A 23,402-nucleotide genomic window follows, 5' to 3' on the forward strand; every position below is an offset into this window, starting at 1 on the left:
AGCTCCGCTTTTATTGGCCGGGAATTAACGAGGAGGTTCGCCGCTTCTGTGTTTCGTGCCTGGAATGTCAGCTGCGGCAAATTCCTAGGAGGGACCGTGCTCCTCTCGTTCCCCTCCCCTTAATTGATGTCCCCTTTGAAAGGATAGGGGTCGACATAGTGGGCCCCCTGGATCCCTCGGCCCGAGGACATAAATATATATTAGTCCTCGTGGATTATGCAACCCGATATCCAGTTGCTGTCCCATTGTGCTCAGCTAATTCTAAAGTAATCGCACGGGCACTAATGGAGGTCTTTGCGCAAGTTGGAATCCCTAAAGAAGTCCTTACGGACCAAGGGACGCCGTTTACCTCGGAGACGTTCAAGGAAACGGCCAAGTTACTCAAAATAAAGCACTTGAGAACCGCGGTGTATCATCCTCAAACCGATGGTTTAGTAGAGAGATTTAATCAGACTCTCAAACAGATGCTTCGCAAGGTGGTCAGCGGGGATGGGAGGAATTGGGATCAGCTCCTCCCCCTCGTACTCTTTGCCTACCGGGAAGTCCCGCAAGCCTCAACGGGGTTCTCACCCTTTGAATTATTATATGGGCAACAACCCCGGGGCATATTGGACATTCTAAAGGAAGGTTGGGAAGGAGAGGCCCTTCCCACAACTAATATTTTGGAATATATCGCACAGTTACGCGATAGATTTGCGAAGATTCGACCCATATTAAAAAGTCACATGCAAGAGGCGCAATCAGCACAGGCCCACTATTACGACCGTGGCACGACACTCCGGGAGTTCCAGCCGGGGGATCGAGTCATGGTATTGGTTCCCACCTCCCACTCTAAGCTACTTACCCACTGGCAAGGGCCATACGAAGTTAAAGATCGAAAAGGGCTCGTCGACTATTTGGTGAAACAACCCAATCGTCGACCGAGAGAGCGGATATATCACGTGAACCTGCTGAAACCGTGGAAGGAACGGGACCCTGATCCCACCTCCGGCCAGCCCCGCTCCCTTTTTGCTCAAAGTAATACCCTTAACTTCGGGTCTAATTTAAATAACCGACAGAGGCGGGAGCTAGAGATAGTTATCTCGTCCGTCCCGGAGGTGGTTGACGAAATCCCCGGAAGGACTTCTCTGGTTGCCCATGACATTATGACTGAACCCGGGGTCATAGTCCGAGAACGCCCGTACCGTCTTCCCGAGGCAAAGAAAGCAGAAGTGGAACTGGAAATCAAGCGCATGCTGGATCTAGGAGTCATAGAGGAGAGTCATAGTCCCTGGTCCAGCCCAATTGTCTTGGTTCCTAAGCCCGACGGAAGTTGGAGGTTTTGCAATGACTTCCGTCGACTTAATCAGGTCTCACTATTTGATGCTTATCCCATGCCTCGAGTGGACGACCTCCTTGAGAGGCTTGGACAGGCAGAATACTTGACCACACTTGACATGACCAAAGGGTACTGGCAGGTTCCTTTAACGGACTCCGCAAAGGGTAAAACCGCGTTTAGCACCCCTAGTGGGCACTGGCAGTATCGTGTCCTTCCATTCGGGTTACATGGGGCTCCTGCAACTTTCCAGCGTCTGGTGGACAAAGTGCTCCATCCCCATAACACGTATAGTGCTGCCTACCTGGATGACGTCGTCATCTATTCCAGCACCTGGAAGGAACACCTACAGCATGTTGGAGCCGTGTTACAGACATTGGGAGAAGCCGGTCTTCGTATCAACCCAAAGAAATGTTTCTTTGGATTGGAGGAAGCCAAGTATTTGGGCTACCTGGTGGGTCGTGGTACGGTGAAGCCACAGTGCTCTAAAATACAAGCCATTTTGACATGGCCCCGTCCGCGAACCAAGCGGCAAGTCCAGGCATTTCTCGGATTAGCGGGGTATTACCGCCGGTTTGTACCACGTTTTTCGGACAGAGCCGTGCCCTTGACTAATTTGACAAAGAAGAGGGCTCCTAACACTGTGGTATGGACTGATATGACTGAGGCAGCCTTCAGTGACTTAAAAAGGGCCCTGACGTCGGCACCCGTTTTAAAGGCGCCTGATTTTTCACGGCCTTTTATTCTCCAGACGGACGCTTCGGACACAGGCCTAGGGGCAGTGCTGAGCCAAAGTGTCGATGGTGCTGAACACCCCATCATGTTTCTGAGCCGGAAACTGTTGGATCGGGAGACCAGATACGCGGCAGTGGAGAGGGAGGCTCTTGCGATTAAGTGGGCGATCACACAGTTGAGATACTACCTCTTGGGTCGGGAGTTTACTCTAGTCACAGACCATGCCCCTTTACAGTGGATGACCCTACACAAAGAGTCTAACCCGCGAGTCACGAGGTGGTTCCTCGATTTGCAACATTACAAGTTTTCGCTCATTCATCGGAAGGGTTCTCTACACGCCAATGCCGACGCTCTCTCCCGCGTTCACGACCTATCGGTGCAGGACGCCCGACCCGACGGGTCTGGGCTAAGGGGGGGGCCCTGTCACACACGTGTGTTTAGGAGACAGCTAAAGGGCTTAAATACAGGTAGTTCCATGCCAGACCGGGGGGGGGGGGGCGGAGTGCACTAATTTTCCCTCTCGATCTTTTGCAAACCATTCTAGGGAAATCCCACCTGGCTCTGGGGCAGCCACTGACGTCACTTCTGGTTCCGGTCGGGATGACATCACTTCCGCTACTGGCCTTTAAAGCTGCCATCTTGCTACCTGGAAGTTCAGTTCTGTTTTGGACTCGATTGAATGAACATGTCTCTGTTCTTTAATAGCTTTTGCAGCCATAATCGATTAAATGGGTGGCTGCCCCAAACCTTCTCGATGTCTTTTGGTCGTTCTTCTGACAATATATATATACATATTACGATTGTTATAGTTCTCTTTGTATACCACGTTGTCAGTTCAGCACTCAGGTTGTAATATGACCAAGCCGTGCAAGCACACTCTTGAGAATGCAACGTATAGTTGTACAGGAGAAAAGCAATCTTGCCTCAAATCAATGGCAACCTTTTGTAGGTCTATGAACTTAATTTAAACTTTAGGTTTACACGGTGCTTTGTTTCCGACGTGCTGCGTTCAGTAAGTTCACGTGAGCCGCTCTCTTGTGTGATGTTGCGATGTCCACGGCTTTATTTAATGTTAGCTAAGACCTGGCACTTAAAAGTTTCTCACTACAGCAATTTTAACTCCGTTACAAAGTCATCCAAAGTCTCGTTTATACCTCGTGTCTTCTCATTAAACTTGTATCTCGCGAATATGGTATTGCAAACGCCAGTGGGAGCGTTTCTATAAACTTAATTTAAACTTACGGTTTACACCGTGCTTTGTTTCCACAGTAGCGAAGTGATCACTCCTGCTGCGTTCAGTCAGTTCACGTGAGCTGCTCTCTTATGTGATGTTGCGATGTCCACGGCTTTATTTAATGTTAGCCAAGACCTGGTACTTCAAAGTTTCTCACTACAGCAATTGTAACTCTGTTAGAAAGTGATCCAAATCTCGTTTATACCTCGTGTCTTCTCATTAAACTTGTATCTCGCGAATATGATATTGCAAACGGCAGCGGGAGTGTTTCTATAAACTTAATTTAAACTTACGGTTTACACCGTGCTTCGCTTCTTATTGTTTCGCTGCCTTCTCAATTGTGTAATGAATGTTTTCTTCAGCGCTCTTTGGGGCTCTTCCTTGTTTTGTACGTACTGCGTTCACAGTCAGTTCACGTGATTACGTGGGAGGCGTGATGACGCGATATGCAACTCTGCCTCCCACGGCCAGCGAGCTGCAGTCCATTACAGTATATGGACAAAAAAGAGGTTCCAGTTATGACCGTTACGCTTTGAATTTCGAAATGAAACCTGCCTAACTTTTGTAAGTAAGCTGTAAGGAATGAGCCTGCCAAATTTCAGCCTTCCACCTACACGGGAAGTTGGAGAATTAGTGATGAGTCAGTCAGTCAGTCAGTGAGTCAGTGAGGGCTTTGCCTTTTATTAGTATAGATTGCTTATATTTTGACAATCTTTTTAAATAAGAAAGGAAATTGAATCTATACATTTCTTATTTTGTAATCTTATTGTTTGCGTTATGACAATGTATTTTAATGTAAGGGGTGGCATTTGAATCTTTAAGTTGCTTACATTGTAATGTTTTCAGCTTTGATGAGAGCAAATAAGTTGCTTTTACTATTCTTATATTGTATAGTTTTACTATTTTTGTATAGTTTGCAAGACCATTTTTCTTATAAAATACTCCTTAATTACAGGCAGTAGTAGCAGGATCATTGGTAGTTGATTAGACTTTGGTGTTTTTTAAACAGCTTTGTTGCAGCTTAGGATAGATTTACACTTCTCTCACAGGTGAAATATAGTTTATTAGCGTGTAAACAAAGCATCAGGAGGCACTGGAAAACAAGAAAGCCAAATATGAGGAGTGATTTCTTGTATGTTCCTGCATTTATTTAACTGTCTTTGAATACATTAGTTTATAAATATGTATTGTTCTATATTTAGTGTAAATTACCCTGGGGAGATGGTCCTAGTTTGTAGTATACTGGAGTACAAGATTTTAATAAGACAATGCTTGGTAATTACTTGTTTTATGTCAACTTTTTCTTTGCTGTAACATTGTGAAAAGAAATTGGTCCCTAAACTCGACATCTATTTAGACAGTGCATTTTGTTATTGGAAATTACACAGCAGAGCTAAGGTTGGTTTGTGGTGCTTCGTCTGTCAGAATGTTCAATAATGCATTTTGCTATGCAATTATATTAAATATGTTTCTTCTGCATTGCCACAGATGGACTTATTCCTTGATTCTTTTCAATCTGGTTTTCGGAGGCGACATTCTACAGAAACAGCTCTTCTAAAAGTTTTCAATGATCTTTTAATTGCTGCTGATTCAGGCAGGTGCTCTGTGCTTGTACTGTTAGATCTTACCGCAGCTTTTGATACGGTGGACCATCGGATCTTAATTAATAGATTAGAGCTGTTAGGTGTCTCTGGCTCTGCTTTGGACTGGTTCTCCTCTTATTTGTCAAATAGGAGTTTCTCAGTCGGTGTGGCTGGCTTTTCATCTGACTCTGCTCCTTTGACATGTGGAGTGTCACAGGGCTCGGTTCTTGGACCTATAATTCTGTCTTTATATATTCTTCCTGTATCACAGATTCTTAACTCTTTTAAGGACATCTCATATCATCTATATGCAGATGATATACAGCTTTATTTTTCATTTAAGCCTAACCAAATTAATACTTTGGTCACTTTGGTTTATTGTCTGTCTCAGGTTAACGACTGGCTCAATAGTAATTATCTGCAGTTGAATTCAGGAAAAACTGAGGTACTTATTGTTGCTCCTCCTGTTCTTCATTCTGAGATCAGTTTAAAATTATCTTCTGTCTCTCCTGTTATTAAGTCGAATCTACGTAACCTTGGGGTTATTTTTGACCAGTCCCTGACACTTGATGAATATGTAAGGTCAGTCAGCCGCTCGTGTTTCTTTCATATAAGAAATCTCTCATAACTAAGAAATGTTGTTTCAAAATCAGAACTGGAGATGCTTGTTCATTCTGTTATTTCCTCACGGCTTGATTACTGTAATGCTCTCTTTACAGGTTTGAGCAAGTCCTCTCTCTCACGCCTTCAGTTAGTTCAAAATGCAGCTGCCGGGCTCCTAACTCGCGTTTGCCGGAGTGATCATATCACCCCCATTTTGCACACACTGCACTGGCTCCCAGTGTTTTATAGAATTCATTTTAAAGTTTTGGTACTTACTTTCAGAGCTTTGCATGGACAAGCTCCTGAGTACCTAACCAGCCTCCTCCAACGCCATACAGCTTGCCGGATTCTAAGATCTGGGCAACAGGGCCTTCTCGTTGTCCCACGCACTTGGCTAAAAACCCATGGGGATCGTGGCTTTCAGTCTGTGGCACCAAGTCTATGGAATAGCCTGCCTTGTGGTCGGTGTGGCGTCAAGTCTGTTGATTCTTTTAAAAAACAACTAAAAACATTTCTTTTTAAACAAGCTTTTAATCCGTGCTGAATAGTTCCAGTTTGTTTATTTATTGTTTTTATTGGTTTTGTTTGTGTTTTGTTTTAACTGTTGTATTTGTACTGTATTTGCTGTTCAGCGTTCTGTGACCTTTTGTCTGTGAAGGGTGCTATATAAATAAACTACTACTACCACTACTACTACTACTACATAACTAAGATCTAGTTTACATCACTGACACAAAACCAAAACTTGGAAGAGAGATTTAAGTTAGTCCATAGATTGTCCAAGAAGTTTAGCCTAGTAAGAGGAAGATATTTTTAAAGTAAGGCATAGCCTATTTGACCAGAAATCACAACCAGTCTCTGCTCAAAGTGTGCCTCTTCACATTCATTTGACACTATATTGTGCCAAGTTGTGGTTTTGACAGTTTTTAAATTATTTTAGCAGCAATAGTGTTGTTAATGAAATTGCTGAAGATTCTTAAAATTCTGTAAGTAAAACATTTTAAATACAGCTCTTATTTTGAAAATGTGTCTGAAAAAAAAGACTTTGGCTATAGGGCCATGTAAAATTAACCTGGACTTGCCATTTTTTCAGGTGCACAGGTGCATATAGCAGTTAATGTTTAAAAATAGCAGTGAATTCAGTGGTTTTTCCTACTGTATAATTATATGCAAGCAAAATAATAAATAGGCATTATATTTTGAAAGAAACAAGAGCAACATTTTTTATAACCAACTGAGAGAAATATTTGTATGCTTATGTAATGGATATAAAGGGTGGATTACCATCCTGGCTTGGATGAACCCTGTTCCTTTGAATGGGTGAGATGCTAGCATAATGGGATTTCAAAGGCAAAGCATTCACTATCTAAGCCTGGAGGTAGAGCTAATGGATTAACTGGCATCCTGATGGAATAAGACAGAAGACCCTTGCCCAGCCTGGAGGCCAAAATGGTGAAGGTACATGGGGACAAAGTCTTCCAAGACTGTGTTCTCCCCTGTTTTGCTGAGTGGCAGCATTCCTGGGCCAGTTTACCCATCCAAACACCCATAGGGAATGTTGGGAACTGTGGTTAAATGTGGCAGCCCTGCAGGGTTCTGTTGGTGCCTCCTTGGGGGGTTTGGTGGGGGTGATGTAGGAAATGGCTCTGTAGGACTTCTGTCTGACATGGAAGTGCTTCCTTCCATCGGAAGTACTCCTGTGTCCTGCATAAAAGGAGCTATCTCATATCATTCTGGGAATCGGAGTTGGGAGGAAGAGGACAAATCTTGCCAGTAGAAGTGAGGGGAGGTGGAAAATGAAGGAAAAGAAATGCAATGTTTGAATTGTTGCCAATGAACAGACATGTACAAGGTATTTTGTTAATAAAAAGGTAATTTTGAACCTGAGACTGGAGCAATTGTGTCTGACGTTTGGGAGTCTACAACTTCACCTACTGGCTACATTTTGTATAAAGCTGAAATATTTGTGTAAAAGAGAACAGAAAAGGTTTGGGGAGGTCTCCCCCATATTTTGTCAGTAAACAAGTAATTCAGCAAAGAAACAAGTAGTCACAATGGACTGAGCCTAAACAATGACTGGTTTGAAGAGTGGAGTCCTGAGGTTATATAGGTGCAGGACAAGAAGAGGTGGGTTCTTGGGCGGAAGTGAGGTCTGCAGGAGGGCATGGTTTAGCAGCTTAAGTGGGTGGAGTTCTAGTTGGGCTTTCCTTCTGGAGGTCTGTGGAAGAGGGAGAAAAGGCATTAGTACCGTTCATCAAACCTTGACTCTGCATCTTACCCTCAGTTAAGCCCTTAGATTGCCTCCCATGTGCACATGTGTGACACTTGGTAAATTTTTTAAAATGGGAGTAATTTTGGGAATGACTAATTTCCAGGAGAACCCAGACATTATTTATCTTGAAAAAATTCGAAGAGGCACAAAGTGACATACAAAGTAAAGCAAGTACATAAATGCAAGAATATAGCCAGTGTCAAACATTGATATACTGTATATAGTTGTTAAAAGTGAATATTACTTTTGTTTCATAACTGTCAAAAGTATTATTGTTTTTTACATTAGCAAAATTATACAGTATATACCTTTATTTTTATTTCATTCATTACAGTTTAGGCGTAGTATATGAATAAGGCAAAAACCTTTCCATAACCCCAGCCATGCTGATGTTTTTTTTTTTAATTCTTCAATTTTGTTGAGGTTTTGATAATGTTCTTTGCCACCCAATTTTTAATTAAGTAAAGTCAATTACTATCGATTTATCAGTGCAGAAAATTCTTCACTAATTAATGGATGATCAGGCGGACTGAATAATTTTCCAACTTCAGTTAATGAAGTAGGAGGTGCACCTCTCTTAGATTGTGTAACAGCCTTGTGAGTACAATTCTGACCCTCTCAGTTTTCTAAGAAGAATTTCCATTGTTCTTCACTAGTTTCCTTTATACTTCTCTGGTGTGACAATGTCAAAGAAAGGCAGGTCTCTAACCTTTCATCTGATTTACTTGAATTGTGTACCAGGGACATCCATTTTGTAGTTGGGGTGTGTCTTCCATGGTGCACTTCCAATCCCATCTAATAAAGGGAATAAAACAGGCTCGTAGGGGGTCTTTAAGCTTTGCATCCCATATAAGTTTTACCTGTAACCCCAGGTCATTTTGCATGGAGAAGCAAATCAAAACTGCATATATACCTGTGTGTATATGTGTATGTAGAGAGAGGTAATGAGCTAAAAAAACACTCTTACATTTTTTTAACATCTTAGATTGCTTACAAAGATATTCAGTAGTTTTGTGACACATCCTCTCTCTCACCATACATATATACATGCATACATACCGTTTGTGTTGGCACACACATGCCTCATACACCCATTGGTCTAACGGATAATGGTATTGGTTAGATCAATCAAACATTAGACATCCTGAAAATATTTAGGTGGTACCCGAGCTTTGTCTAACCTTGTGTACCTATATGTTTGTATAAGTATTTTCATACTGTATATATGTATTCATATGTGTTATGATTCACTGTAGTCAAAATTGAAAAAAGATGTCAGGCCTCTATAAAGACCCAGGGTCTTCCCAAGCTTGCTCAGAATTAGGCCTCATTCCAGCATCCTGAGCCTGAACTCTACTGGTAGATTTCAATTGTCTAGAACTAAAAATAGTGATAAGCTTTTAAAATTAAAAAAATATATACCCTAATTGTCCAAATTGTATCAAAATGCCCTTTGAGGGAGAGAAACCATCAAAAACCTCTGGCCTGCATGACAAGGCCAAAAACAGGATCTTTGTAAAGAGAGACTTATAGTAAACATGTGTAATAAACAAGGGAGAACCAAAAATGGCAAAAAAGATTTCCAGAAAAATGCAAACTAGTGAGCAAGAACTATGATGAAATCAAAATTTCAAACACCACTAACTATCCAGAAGCAAAATATCCAGAATTGAAGAAAATCTCTGATCATAAAATGCAGTCTTTCCAAAATGTTAATGAACTACTAAAGTATCCACTTCTCAGCCTCACAATATGTAGGCACAAGGCAGTCCATCAGCATACATACAGTGGTGTGAAAAACTATTTGCCCCCTTCCTGATTTCTTATTCTTTTGCATGTTTGTCACACAAAATGTTTCTGATCATCAAACACATTTAACCATTAGTCAAATATAACACAAGTAAACACAAAATGCAGTTTTTAAATGATGGTTTTTATTATTTAGGGAGAAAAAAAATCCAAACCTACATGACCCTGTGTGAAAAAGTAATTGCCCCCTGGTTAAAAAATAACCTAACTGTGGTGTATCACACCTGAGTTCAATTTCCATAGCCACCCCCAGGCCTGATTACTGCCACACCTGTTTCAATCAAGAAATCACTTAAATAGGAGCTGCCTGACACAGAGAAGTAGACCAAAAGCACCTCAAAAGCTAGACATCATGCCAAGATCCAAAGAAATTCAGGAACAAATGAGAACAGAAGTAATTGAGATCTATCAGTCTGGTAAAGGTTATAAAGCCATTTCTAAAGCTTTGGGACTCCAGCGAACCACAGTGAGAGCCATTATCCACAAATGGCAAAAACATGGAACAGTGGTGAACCTTCCCAGGAGTGGCCGGCCGACCAAAATTACCCCAAGAGCGCAGAGACGACTCATCCGAGAGGTCACAAAAGACCCCAGGACAGCGTCTATAAAGTATCTATCTATCTATCTATCTAAAGAACTGCAGGCCTCACTTGCCTCAATTAAGGTCAGTGTTCACGACTCCACCATAAGAAAGAGACTGGGCAAAAACGGCCTGCATGGCAGATTTCCAAGACGCAAACCACTGTTAAGCAAAAAGAACATTAGGGCTTGTCTCAATTTTGCTAAGAAACATCTCAATGATTGCCAAGACTTTTGGGAAAATACCGTGTGGACTGATGAGACAAAAGTTGAACTTTTTGGAAGGCAAATGTCCCGTTACATCTGGCGTAAAAGGAACACAGCATTTCAGAAAAAGAACATCATACCAAAAGTAAAATATGGTGGTGGTAGTGTGGTGGTCTGGGGTTGTTTTGCTGCTTCAGGACCTGGAAGGCTTGCTGTGATAGATGGAACCATGAATTCTACTGTCTACCAAAAAATCCTGAAGGAGAATGTCCGGCCATCTGTTCGTCAACTCAAGCTGAAGCGATCTTGGGTGCTGCAACAGGACAGTGACCCAAAACACACCAGCAAATCCACCTCTGAATGGCTGAAGAAAAACAAAATGAAGACTTTGGAGTGGCCTAGTCAAAGTCCTGACCTGAATCCAATTGAGATGCTATGACATGACCTTAAAAAGGCGGTTCATGCTAGAAAACCCTCAAATAAAGCTGAATTACAACAATTTTGCAAAGATGAGTGGGCCAAAATTCCTCCAGAGCGCTGTAAAAGACTCATTGCAAGTTATCACAAACGCTTGATTGCAGTTATTGCTGCTAAGGGTGGCCCAACCAGTTATTAGGTTCAGGGGGCAATTACTTTTTCACACAGGGCCATGTAGGTTTGGATTTTTTTTTTCTCCCTAAATAATAAAAACCACCATTTACAAACTGCATTTTGTGTTTACTTGTGTTATATTTGACTAATGGTTAAATGTGTTTGATGATCAGAAACATTTTGTGTGACAAACATGCAAAAGAATAAGAAATCAGGAAGGGGGCAAATAGTTTTTCACACCACTGTATGTCAGAGTGTGCCTGCCACTTGGCATTCCATCCACAAAACACAAGGAAAATAGGAGAATACATAATATATATTTAATAAATAAACAACAACAGTAACAAAACACAAATATAATAAACATCAGAAAGTACTTAGCAATAAACAAAAAAATACAGAAAGATTTGTTAAGTTTTTTTTTTTTTTTTTTCTTTGGTTTTCTTCACATTTGTAATTTGAAGAACTTAATTATAATTAATATTGTTTATGGAAAGATATGTGGTAAGAGTTTTAATTTATTATACCTTTTCTCAGCACTAACATTTAACATAAGCAAGTATTAATCAGATATGAAGTATGTGGTACAAATGAAATGTGAAGTTATGGTCTGAGTTGAGCTTGTTTAGCATGTGGGGACATTACACATTAGAACTAAGCAGATGTGCATAATTCAATGCTACAGTTTTAGTGGGTATGGATTGTAAATAGAAAAGATGTCTCCTATGGTTAATGAAGGTTAATTTCATGAAACATTTTTCCAGGATGGCCCTGGACAATGGGTCTCCCTTCATGCTGAGGTACTGATGAATGAAGATGAGATTTGTGGCACCAGAAATCCCACACAGCATGAAATATTGCTGGACACACACTTTGAACTTCCTTTAGGTGAGTTTAAATAGATTTTCTATGAGAACTAATTATTTAGGCTTCTGTTAACTGAGCTTTTACATTCCTTAGAATTGGAGTAATTAAACTCTGCTATGGTTTATTAAACTTTTCCTATTTACCAATTTTATTGATAAAGACAGGCAAACCTTTTTGAATTCACAAAAGACCGAAGCTGGAATGTGTCTATAATTCATAATTATTAATACTTATAGTATGTAAGCCTTATTTGTGTAAATATTATATATATAATGGTTTATGGTATTTTGAAAGAGAAATTGTGGTAAGCAAAGATATTAGCACACTTAAGATACTGCTAAGTCATGAAGTCTGAATGTGACTTGGGACTGGAGGATGGTAGAATTGCTGCATCTGTGCAGGTGTTGAATTATTGGATATAAGACAACTGTCATACTCTATAGGATTACTTCCCTACTAGACTGAAGCCCTGAATGCTGTGGATATCAGATTATATTCAAAATATGTCCATTAACAATCTTGTGTGTGTTTTATGAATGAATGAATATCTTTATTGTCATTACACAAGTACAACAAAATTGGATGCCTTCCTATCACTAAAACTTCCTATCCTAAAACAGCAAGAAATTATAAAACTACAGAAACATATAAATAAGAAGATCTATAATAGGGATTCTAAAAGTAGAAAAGCAAAACAAACCTCATACTAAACAATGAGACACTTTTCACAATCTGCTGGTGTTCATTACCTAGTTTGTTCTCTTTAAAGTTTCACAATATGAGCATCATTTAGCGCAGTTACTGCACTAATAGTAAAAACTATTTTTTAATATATTTGTCTGCGTTTTTATTGTCTTGAAGTGTCTGCCTGAGGGCAGCAGTTTAAACAGAGAGTGACTGGGGTGGGATGGATCTTCAATTATGCTCTGGGCCTTTTTCAGGCATCGGGAACTGTAAAGATCTTCCAAGGAATGGACAGGGCATCCGATGATGATCTGGGCAGTGGTGATGACCCTCTGGAGTGCTTTTCTCTCTGATGCTGTGCACCTCACAAACCACATACTGAGGCAATAAGTCAATATGCTCTCTATGGAGCAACAGTAGAAGGACATGAGCAGTTTTTGGGTTAAATGTTTTTTCCTGATGATCTGCAGGAAATAGTCTCTGCTGTGTGTTCTTTATCAGTTCTGTGTTGTTAGTGCTCCAATTCAGGTCCTCCTCTATGTGCACACCCAGGAATCAGAAGTTTGAGACCCACTCCACACAATCCCCACTAGTGAAAAGGGGCTGAATATTTGTTTTCTTCCTCCTAAATTTGATGATCAGCTCCTTGGTTTTGGTGGTGTTGAGAATCAGATTGTGGTCTCTGCACCACACTGACCACCTTTCCACTTCATCCCGATAAGAAGACTCATTCCCACCAGAGAAGAGCCCCACCATTTGGTGTCATCCGCAAATTTGATGATGCTGTTGCTGGAGTGTGTGGGGTTGCATTCATGGGTGTAAAGGGTGAAGAGAAGGGGGTCAGCACATAGCCCTGTGCAGAACCAGTTCTGAGGCTGAGGAATGAGGAGATGTTGGGGCCTACTCTTAATCCAGAGGCAGATGGAGTGAGATAGTCCCACATCTGTCAGTTTGGACAACACTCTATGAGGGATGATGGTACCAAATGCAGAGCTAAAGTCTAAAGAACAGCTTAGCGTAACTCCTCTTCTGCTCCAGGTGGGTTAGGACAGTGTGGAGAGTTGTGGCTATGGCATCCTCTGTAGACCTGTTTGCCCAGTAAGAATACTGGTGTGTGCCTAACAAGGGCGGAAGGCTTGAAATGATGTACGTCTCGACCAGTTCCTAAAAGTACTTCATGATTGCAGGAGTAAGCGCCACTGGACAGTAATCATTCAGGCTCCTAATGGTAGTCTTTTTTGGTAGTGGAAATATGGTAGCAGACCTCAGGCATGTGGAATGGTGGACTGGGATAAGGACTGGTTGAAGATTTTGGTGAAGACCCCAGCCATCTGATCCTTGCAGTCCAACAGCACTGGTCCACAGATGCCATCAGGTGCAGAAGCCTTCCTTGGGTTCACCACCCTCAGTGTGTGACTCACCTTGTGCTCTTCCACCACGAGGACGTGGCAGTTGTGGAAGTGATGTACCTAGCTGCTGGTGACTTCACTTCAAAGCGAGCAAAGAAGAGGTTCAACTGCTCAGCCAGCGAAGCATCACCGTAAGCAGCTGGGGTGTTGCTGGATTTATAGCCGGTGAAGTTCTGAACCCTCTGCCACACCTGCCTTGTATTGTTACTATAGAAGCAGTCCTTAGTCCTCCTCTTGTAAGCAGCCTTAGCCTCTTTTATGCCTCTTTTTAGTTAGGCTGTGACAGCGCTGTAGTGTGTCTATCACCACACCTTAAAGTGGTGATTCTGACCCTGAGCAGGCAGTGGACTTCTTTTATCATCCAGGGCTCCTAAATAGGATAGACCTGGATGCAATTGTCCATGGTGTACAGTATATTTATATGTAGATGTCAATGTACACTGTGTCTATATAAGTATGTGTGTGTATAAATATGTTTCTGTAAAGTGTGTGTATTTGTATATATATTATTTGAATTATATGTATTCTGATCCAGAATTTTATATATATATATATATATATATATATATATATATATATATATATATATATATATATATATATACTAGACATTAAGCCCGTCACAATAACAGGCGCTAGAACAGTAGTGCATTCTCTTTGAGAATTTTTTTTTACGCTCATTTTCCTGTTCTTCTATAGATCTATTTGCTCTTCTGAGTCTTTCTCTTTTAGCATTTTTCTGATGCTCATTTTCTTTTTCTTCTTTTTTGTGTGTCATGTTGTTAGTAGATAGTCACAGTAATATAGGCTTTTACGTCCGTAATATTTTCTGTTACAGTAATACTGGCTTGTATGTGGCTGTAATATGCGTCTCTGTATTGTGTGCCTTTAATTTTCTCTCGCAGTAATACTGGTTTGGATTTCCGTAAAATGCTTGTAATTTTCTCTGACAGTAATACTGGCTTTGATGTCCGTAATATGCGTTTAATTTTCTGTCACAACAGTGGGCAATCAGCAGATTCTCCCCAGCAACTGATGTAATGTGTGGCATGTAGTTGATAATCGTGCTTGTGGCGTCTCTGCAGCAAGTACTGTGCAGTTCCCCAGCAAGTATTTTAATCCGTGCTGGCGTGCATTTGATTATTGTATGTGTGGCATCTTCCCAGCAACGGATTTTATGTGCGCGAAAATAAATCTAGTTTTAAAAGTCATTGTGGACGAAAAAGGCACACTGAAAGCAGGCAGATAATATTTCTTCAGGACTCTTTATTATTCATTCGGAGTCACAGTAAGTAGAGATCCAAAAGAGCATAACTTATTGCCGCAAAGCTCAATTTTGAACACCGAAAAAAAATTAGGAGGGGTTTTTATAATTCAGCATTTCATGATTAATAAGACAGAAAGAACATCCTTATCAAAACAGTAAAGTTAAACAATATGTCTGTTGAGCTAAGCATAATCTGTGTTCTCAAAGCTAAGCACAGGAGAGACGCCTTTGCATAAACTACATGTACTTTCTGCAGCCTTGTGACCTTGTCCCTGAAACATTCACTCTGAGAAAGGGAAAACAAGAAACAGCTTAGATTTTATTCATGTGGACACTATTTCTCCTGAAACCTGGAATAACATATTTTTGTTAGTTCATAAGTCAAGCTTCTCTCACTGGCAAGTTACAAAATAGTTATTATAAAAATTCTAATTTACTAAACACACAAAATACATGGTGCTGAGGAGAACATTCTTCTTCTACATCATCCTATTGTAATATCATGAAAATTCGTATATTTAGGAAAACCCCTTCAATGACTGTCACTTTACACTTTACCGGGCCAAGCTTCTTAATCGCAAATCTGACATCCTCAGAATGAACACTTGCACAACTACAAACACTAATCCCACCTCTTTGGGGAAGCTGGTCTCCGTGTCTCAGTACCCGATTGGATTATTCGTGCCTTTGTTTTAAGTCTTACCTCATTTACAGAAATCCGATTGGATCGGCCGCGCGATATTTTATAGGTCCCGCCCTCTCTGTCTTGTGTGATGCGTCAGGCGGCCTTTGAAGCATCACACTGTGCCCCGCGCATGCGCACTTCACCAGAAGACACACACACACAGACACTGGACACACACAGGGGTTTTATTAAAGAGATATATATATACACACACATACTGTATATATATATTACTGAAAAAAATTAAAGGAACACTTTGAAAACACATCAGATCTCAAAAGGAAAAAAAATCATGCTGGATATCTATACTGGTATGGACTGGATATTGTGTTAGGAACGAAAGGATGCCACATCGTTTGATGGAAATGAAAATTATCAACCTACAGAGGGCTGAATTCAAAGACACCCTGAAAATCAAAGTGAAAAAATGATGCAGCAGACTAGTCCATTTTGCCGAAATTTCATTGCAGCAACTCAAAATCATACTCAGTAGTTTATATAGCTCCCACGTACTTGTATGCATGCCTGAAAACGTCAGGACATGCTCCTAATGAGAAGACAGATGGTGTCCTGGGGGATCTACTCCCAGATTTGGACCAGGGCATCACTGGACAGTCTGAGATGTAACCTGGCGGAGTCGGATGGACCAAAACATAATGTCCCAGAGGTGTTCTGTTGGATTTAGGTCAGGTGAGCGTGGTGGTCAGTCAATGGTATCAGTTCCTTCATTCTCCAGGAACTGCCTGCATACCTTCGCCACATGAGGCCGGCCATTGTCGTGCAACAGGAGGAACCCAGAACCCACTGCACCAGCATAGTGTCTGACAGTGGGTCCAAGGATTTCATCCTGATACCTAATGGTAGTCAAGGTGCTGTTGTCCAGCCTGTAGAGGTTTGTGCGTCCCTCCATGGATATGCCTCCCCAGACCATCACTGACCCACCACCAATACCAATCATGCTGAACAATGTTACAGGCAGCATAACGTTCTCCACAGCTTCTCCAGACCCCTTCATGTCTGTCACGTGCTCAGGGTGAACCTGCTCTCATCTGTGAAAAGCATAGGTGGACCTGCCAATTCTGGTATTCTATGGCAAATGTCAATCGAGCTCCATGGTGCCGGGCAGTGAGCACAGCGCCCACTAGAGGACGTCGGGCCCTCAGGCCACCCACAAGATGTCTCTTTCTGTTTAGTTAGAGACATTCACACCAGTGGCCTGCTGGAGGTCATTTTGTAGGGCTCTGACAGTGCTCATCCTGTTCCTCCTTGCCCAAAGGAGCAGATACTAGTCCTGCTGATGGGTTAAGGACCTTCTATGGGTCCTGTCCAGCTCTCTTAGAGTAATTGTCTGTCTCCTGGGATCTCCCATGCCCTTGAGACTGTGCTGGGAGACACAGCAAACCTTCTGGCAATGACTTGTATTGATGTGCCATCCTGGAGTAGTTGGACTACCCCTGCAACCTTTGTAGGGTCGAGGTATTGCCTCATGTTGCCAGTAGTGAATTTCCCCTTGGGATTAATAAAGTATCTATCTATCTATCTATCTATCTATCTATCTATCTATCTATCTATCTATCTATCTATCTATCTATCTATCTATCTATCTATCTATCTATCTATCTATCTATCTATCTATCTATCTATCTATCTATCTATCTATCTATCTATCTATCTATCTAGTGACACTGACTGTAGCCAAATGTAAAACTAGTGAAGAAACAGTCAGAAAAGATGAGGAGGGAAAAATGTCAGTGGCCTCCACCTGTAAACCATTTGTGTTTTGGGGGTTGTCTTATTGTTACCTCTCTTGTGCACCTGTTGTTAATTTTATTAACATCAAAGCAGCTGAAACTGATTAACAACCCAATCTGCTACTTAACTGACCAGATCAATATCCCAGAAGTTTCATTGACTTGATGCTATAGGCTGATTAAAAAGTGTTCCCTTAATTTGTTTGAGCAGTATATACGAGGGGGGACCCAAAAATAACCGGAAATATTTTTAAAACGTGTTTAATTTAATTTTCTGTACAAACTACAATTAGTCTCCTTCAAAGTACTCTCCATTGGCTGAAATACACTTATCTAACCGTTTGTTCCATTGTTCGAAACATTTTTTAAATTCGTCTGAAGTAATGCCCATTAATGCTCTTGTTGTTTCTTGTTTTACCTCTTCGACGTCAGCAAAACGCCTTCCTTTCAAGTCTTTTTTCATCCGAGGGAACAAAAAGAAATCACACGGAGCTAAATCCGGTGAGTAGGGTGGGTGGTTCAGGGTTGTCATACCGTTTCTAACAATAGTTTCTGCAACACTTTTTTCAAGAAGAAAACAAAATTTCACTGCCGCGCGTTGCTCACGATAATCGGCCATCATAAAAAAACGATGCTTGCACAAAACTACTTTTACAAAAAAATTCACTGAACACAAGCACAACCTTCCAGACTGATGGCACTTGGCAGACTGACTTGTGAGGAGTGTAACTAGATCGCCCTAGTGGCCCAACCACGTACTACAAGTACCAACCTAACAACAACAAAATTCTGGTTATTTTTGGGTCCCCCCTCGTATATATATATATATATATATATATATATATATATATATATATATATATATATATATAAAACTCCAATTCCAATGAAGTTGGGACGTTGTGTAAAACGTAAATAAAAACAGAATACAATGATTTGCAAATCCTTTTCAACCTATATTCAATTGAATACACTACAAAGACAAGATATTGAATGTTCAAACTGATAAACTTTATTGTTGTTTTGCAAATCTTCACTCATTTTGAATTTGATGCCTGCAACACGTTCCAAAACAGCTGGGACAGGGGCATGTTTACCACTGTGTTATATCACCTTTCCTTTTAACAACACTCAATAAGCATTTGGGAACTGAGGACACTAATTGTTGAAGCTGTGTAGGTGGAATTCTTTCCCATTCTTGCTTGATGTACAACTTCAGTTGCTCAACAGTCCAGGGTCTCCGTTATCTTATTTTGCGCTTCATAATGTGCCACAAATTTTCAATGGGAGACAGGTCTGGACTGCAGGCAGGCCAGTCTAGTACCCGCACTCTTTTACTACGAAGCCACGCTGTTGTAACACATGCAGAATGTGGCTTCGCATTGTCCTGCTGAAATAAGCAGGGATGTCCCTGAAAAAGACGTCGCTTGGATGGCAGCATATGTTGCTCCAAAACCTGTATGTACCTTTTAGCATTAATGGTGCCTTCACAGATGTGCAAGTTACCCATGCCATGGGCACTATCACACCCCCATACCATTACAGATGCTGGCTTTTGAACTTTGCGCTGATAACAATCCGGATGGTCCTTTTCCTCTTTGGCCCGGAGGACGCGACGTCCATGATTTCCAAACAAAACAATTTGAAATGTGGATTCGTCAGACCACAGCACACTTTTCCACTTTGCATCAGTCCATCTCAGATGAGCTCGGGCCCAGAGAAGCCTGCTGTATTTCTGGGTGTTATTGACATATGGCTTTTGCTTTGCATGGTAGAGTTTCAGCTTGCACTTGTAGATGTAGCGACGAACTGTGTTAACTGACAATGGGTTACAATGGGTGTTTGTGTATATGTGTGTAATTTAACATATTTTAAGTAATGAAAATTCAACACCTATGTATATTTTAATCCATACATAAAATGAATTATTTCCTCTTTAGATATCCCAGAAGAAGAAGCTAGATACTGGACCTTGAAATTGGAGGAAGCAAACACAGAGATTGGCATTGAAAGGGAGGAGATTCAAGTAAGTTCAGTGCAAAAAGATATTTAATAGAAGCTAATTCTGATTGTGAACAGAACACATTATTTAATTCCATGGTTTTTGCTGCCCTCATTCTGGCATTACAGGCATTTCCAAACCTGCTGATTTTCTTTTTCATGAGGGTGCCATCCAAATATTTCATGGACCAAAGCAGATTGATATTTCACAGACCTTCACCTTTCTTTCTTTTTAAAAACTTCTATGGAACAGATAATATTATATGATGGATACACAGGTTGAAATTAGATCTGGTTAGTTTGGCATGTGTTAGTTCACATGTCATTTCATTATTGTCCATCCATCCATCCATCCATTGTCTCCCGCTTATCCGAGGTCAGGTCGCGGGGGCAGCAGCTTGAGCAGAGATGCCCAGACTTCCCTCTCCCCGGCCACTTCTTCTAGCTCTTCCGGGAGAATCCCAAGGCGTTCCCAGGCCAGTCGAGAGACATAGTCCCTCCAGCGTGTCCTGGGTCTTCCCCGGGGCCTCCTCCCGGTTGGACGTGCCTGGAACACCTCACCAGGGAGGCGTCCAGGAGGCATCCTGATCAGATGCCCGAGCCACCTCATCTGACTCCTCTCGATGCGGAGGAGCAGCGGCTCTACTCTGAGCCCCTCCCGGATGACTGAACTTCTCACCCTATCTTAAAGGGAAAGCCCAGACACCCTGCGGAGGAAACTCATTTCAGCCGCTTGTATTCGCGATCTCGTTCTTTCGGTCACTACCCATAGCTCATGACCATAGGTGAGGGTAGGAACATAGATCGACTGGTAAATTGAGAGCTTCGCCTTGCGGCTCAGCTCCTTTTTCACCACGACAGACCGATGCAACGCCCGCATTACTGCGGATGCCGCACCGATCCGCCTGTCGATCTCACGCTCCATTCTTCCCTCACTCGTGAACAAGACCCCGAGATACTTGAACTCCTCCACTTGGGGCAGGATCTCGCTACCAACCCTGAGAGGGCACTCCACCCTTTTCCGGTTGAGGACCATGGTCTCGGATTTGGAGGTGCTGATTCTCATCCCAGCCGCTTCACACTCGGCTGCGAACCGATCCAGAGAGAGCTGAAGATCACGGCCTGATGAAGCAAACAGGACAACATCATCTGCAAAAAGCAGTGACCCAATCCTGAGCCCACCAAACCGGACCCCCTCAACACCCTGGCTGCGCCTAGAAATTCTGTCCATAAAAGTTATGAACAGAATCGGTGACAAAGGGCAGCCCTGGCGGAGTCCAACTCTCACTGGAAACGGGTTCGACTTACTGCCGGCAATGCGGACCAAGCTCTGGCACTGATCGTACAGGGACTGAACAGCCCTTATTTCATTATTGTTTATCTGTTAATTAAGGAAAAAAAGAAACAATTAAGAGGTCCTAAAAAGTAAGTTATTTAAAATGAAGGAAAATTAAGTATGTTTCATTGTCAGCAGTGACTAGGTGCTAGTGAAGAGAAAAGAACAAACAATTGCAGCCACTGTGGCCCTCCATATGAATTTGACATGCCTGGTCTAGATTCTTGCTTCTTCCTTCTGGTAAACCATACATGGCCACTGGCACTCACAGCAGTAGATTCAGAGATAGTTTCTATGTACAAGTTGTAAGGCTTCTGAACTTTCAATCATAAGAACAAATATTGTAACATAGCAGACTGTGCATATACAGTATGTAATAATACTTGCAAATGGACACTGTATTGACTTGACTTCTGGAACTGAATTCAGTATTATAGCAGAATCTTTGAAAAGCCAGAAGCAAACCTGGAAAGATAAGAAATCGGGAGTTGTAGCCTATTCATGGTTAAAAAAAAAAAAAGATTGTTATAAAAAACAAACGAAATTCTATACTACAAATAATTATGAATTGGTGAGCCGAGCATCTAAATTGAAATATCTTGGTTGAGCATACAAAAGTAATGCTGAACTGTCCCTTGACCTTACCAGTATCATAGAAGAACTGTAAATAAATGTAAAATGGCATTCTGACACACAGTGCACTCAAGTGTAGCTAATTGAGGGTATATATGAAGACCAAGGTCCTAAATTAAACCTTTACTAAAGAGAATTATACAATAATAACAATGGCAAAGTACTTTCCCAACTAGTAAGAACATTTTAACTTTTCAGCTTGGTTTGTGTTAAGATGCGTTGATAGCAAATGAAAGTATAACACTAGAAATGCCTCAGCCAAAGCCAGTTAGCATTGTATTTTTAAAAATTCAATTATTTTCTCAGTCTGTGTGGTATCCTGTTCCTCCTTGACTTTTCCTAATTTGCTAAACTGCAAATGTCCAAGTTATAGTAACTGCAATTCTTTTCAAAAAACGTGTTTTGATGATTTCTTTTTAAACTATTTTACGTTAAAACACCCCATGTTGGGTACCAAGTATAAATCAGTGTCTCTCTGTTTGGTATGATAAGATGGTGCCCTCATGAAAGAAACTTTATAAATGAAAAATATTTATTGTTGAATCAAGAAAAAAGAATGCTCAAAGATCAAAAGGGCGGCAAAGGAGTTGCCTTAACACTAGAATTACCAGAGTCTACGAAAAAACTCGTAGATCCGGCCCACCTTAAAACCGTTCTCACCTCTCTTTTGTCTTCTAAATGTGCCGATTAAGAGGAGCAGCGAGCAGCCGGCTATTCCATCCCCCACCGTCGCAGAACGTTCACTAAGTTTTCCCAGCTCATGCCTTGTTTGATTACCTGGGAGTGACTGAACTGCTGGAGTTTTAGAATAGAAATAATAGATCGCTATTTGGAATACATGCATTTCATGCGTGTTCCGTTTCTACAGTAATCTGTGTAAACACATTGCTAAAACAGAAACTTTTTCATATTTTAGTAATAAATGTTACAAAATGTAGGCATAAACTATAGAATGTGTGAAGCCAGAGTTCCTAAGATCAAATAAACACTTCCACAAAAGCTTCACACACCATATAACAGCTTCCGTGGCATAGCGCGTTAAGATTTGCCTCTCAGACCGAGTACCTTTTCTCTGCCTCACAAACATGAGTTCAATTCCCCGCTGGGGATAAAGTGTTACTTCTTTTTTTTTCTTTTTAACCTCAAACGGACATAAAATTTGTAAATTGGTATGCACTGTCAGTTAATGAGATCGTTATATTTTCATGTGGGATGCTCCTTTTAAAATATTTTTTTAACAATTGAGACTGCAATTAACATGTACAACTGTCCTTATAACTTATTTTTTTCAAGATCCATAACACACAGACAGACAGAGCACTGTGTAATACAGAGACAGACAGGCAGAGATATACAAATAAACAGGGAAGGCACATGTACTGAAAGAAAAAAAAAATCAACATGTGCGTTGTTTCTGTAGCACTGAATAAGCTCACCCGCTCTAACATCACCCCTCCCCCGATCTGGCTCTCTAAGTAACAGCGCAAGTACAGACGCAAACCAAGTGTAATCAAGAGTCCTGGTTCGATCCCCACTCACTCCTATATTTGCTGTTTTCAGTAGTAAGCTGCTCTTTTTGTTAATATTATACAGTACACACATGCACTTGATTTGTGTCTGTACTTGCGCTGTTACTTAGAGAGTCAGATCGAGGGAGGGGTGATGTTAGAGCAGGTGAGCTTATTCAGTGCTGCAGAAACAACGCACATTTTGATTTTTTTTTTCTTTCAGTACATGTGCCTTCCCTGTTTATTTGTATATCTCTGCCTGTCTGTCTCTGTATTACGCAGTGCTCTGTCTGTCTGTGTGTTATGGATCTTGAAAAAATAAGTTATAAGGAC

General features: G+C 41.2%; 1 protein-coding gene across 1 annotated transcript in view; it reads left to right on the forward strand.

Moving 5' to 3' along the window:
• Window positions 1–23,402, forward strand: part of LOC114654212 (protein unc-13 homolog B-like) — an 837,814-nt gene that overhangs the window by 240,724 nt on the left and 573,688 nt on the right. Inside the window, 2 exon segments of the mRNA XM_051929449.1 lie at window positions 11,693–11,816; window positions 19,532–19,617. Of these exon segments, the coding sequence (XP_051785409.1) occupies window positions 11,693–11,816; window positions 19,532–19,617 (210 nt within the window).

Source organism: Erpetoichthys calabaricus, chromosome 7 (genome assembly GCF_900747795.2).
Source record: "Erpetoichthys calabaricus chromosome 7, fErpCal1.3, whole genome shotgun sequence".
In the NCBI taxonomy this organism is placed as follows: domain Eukaryota; kingdom Metazoa; phylum Chordata; class Cladistia; order Polypteriformes; family Polypteridae; genus Erpetoichthys; species Erpetoichthys calabaricus.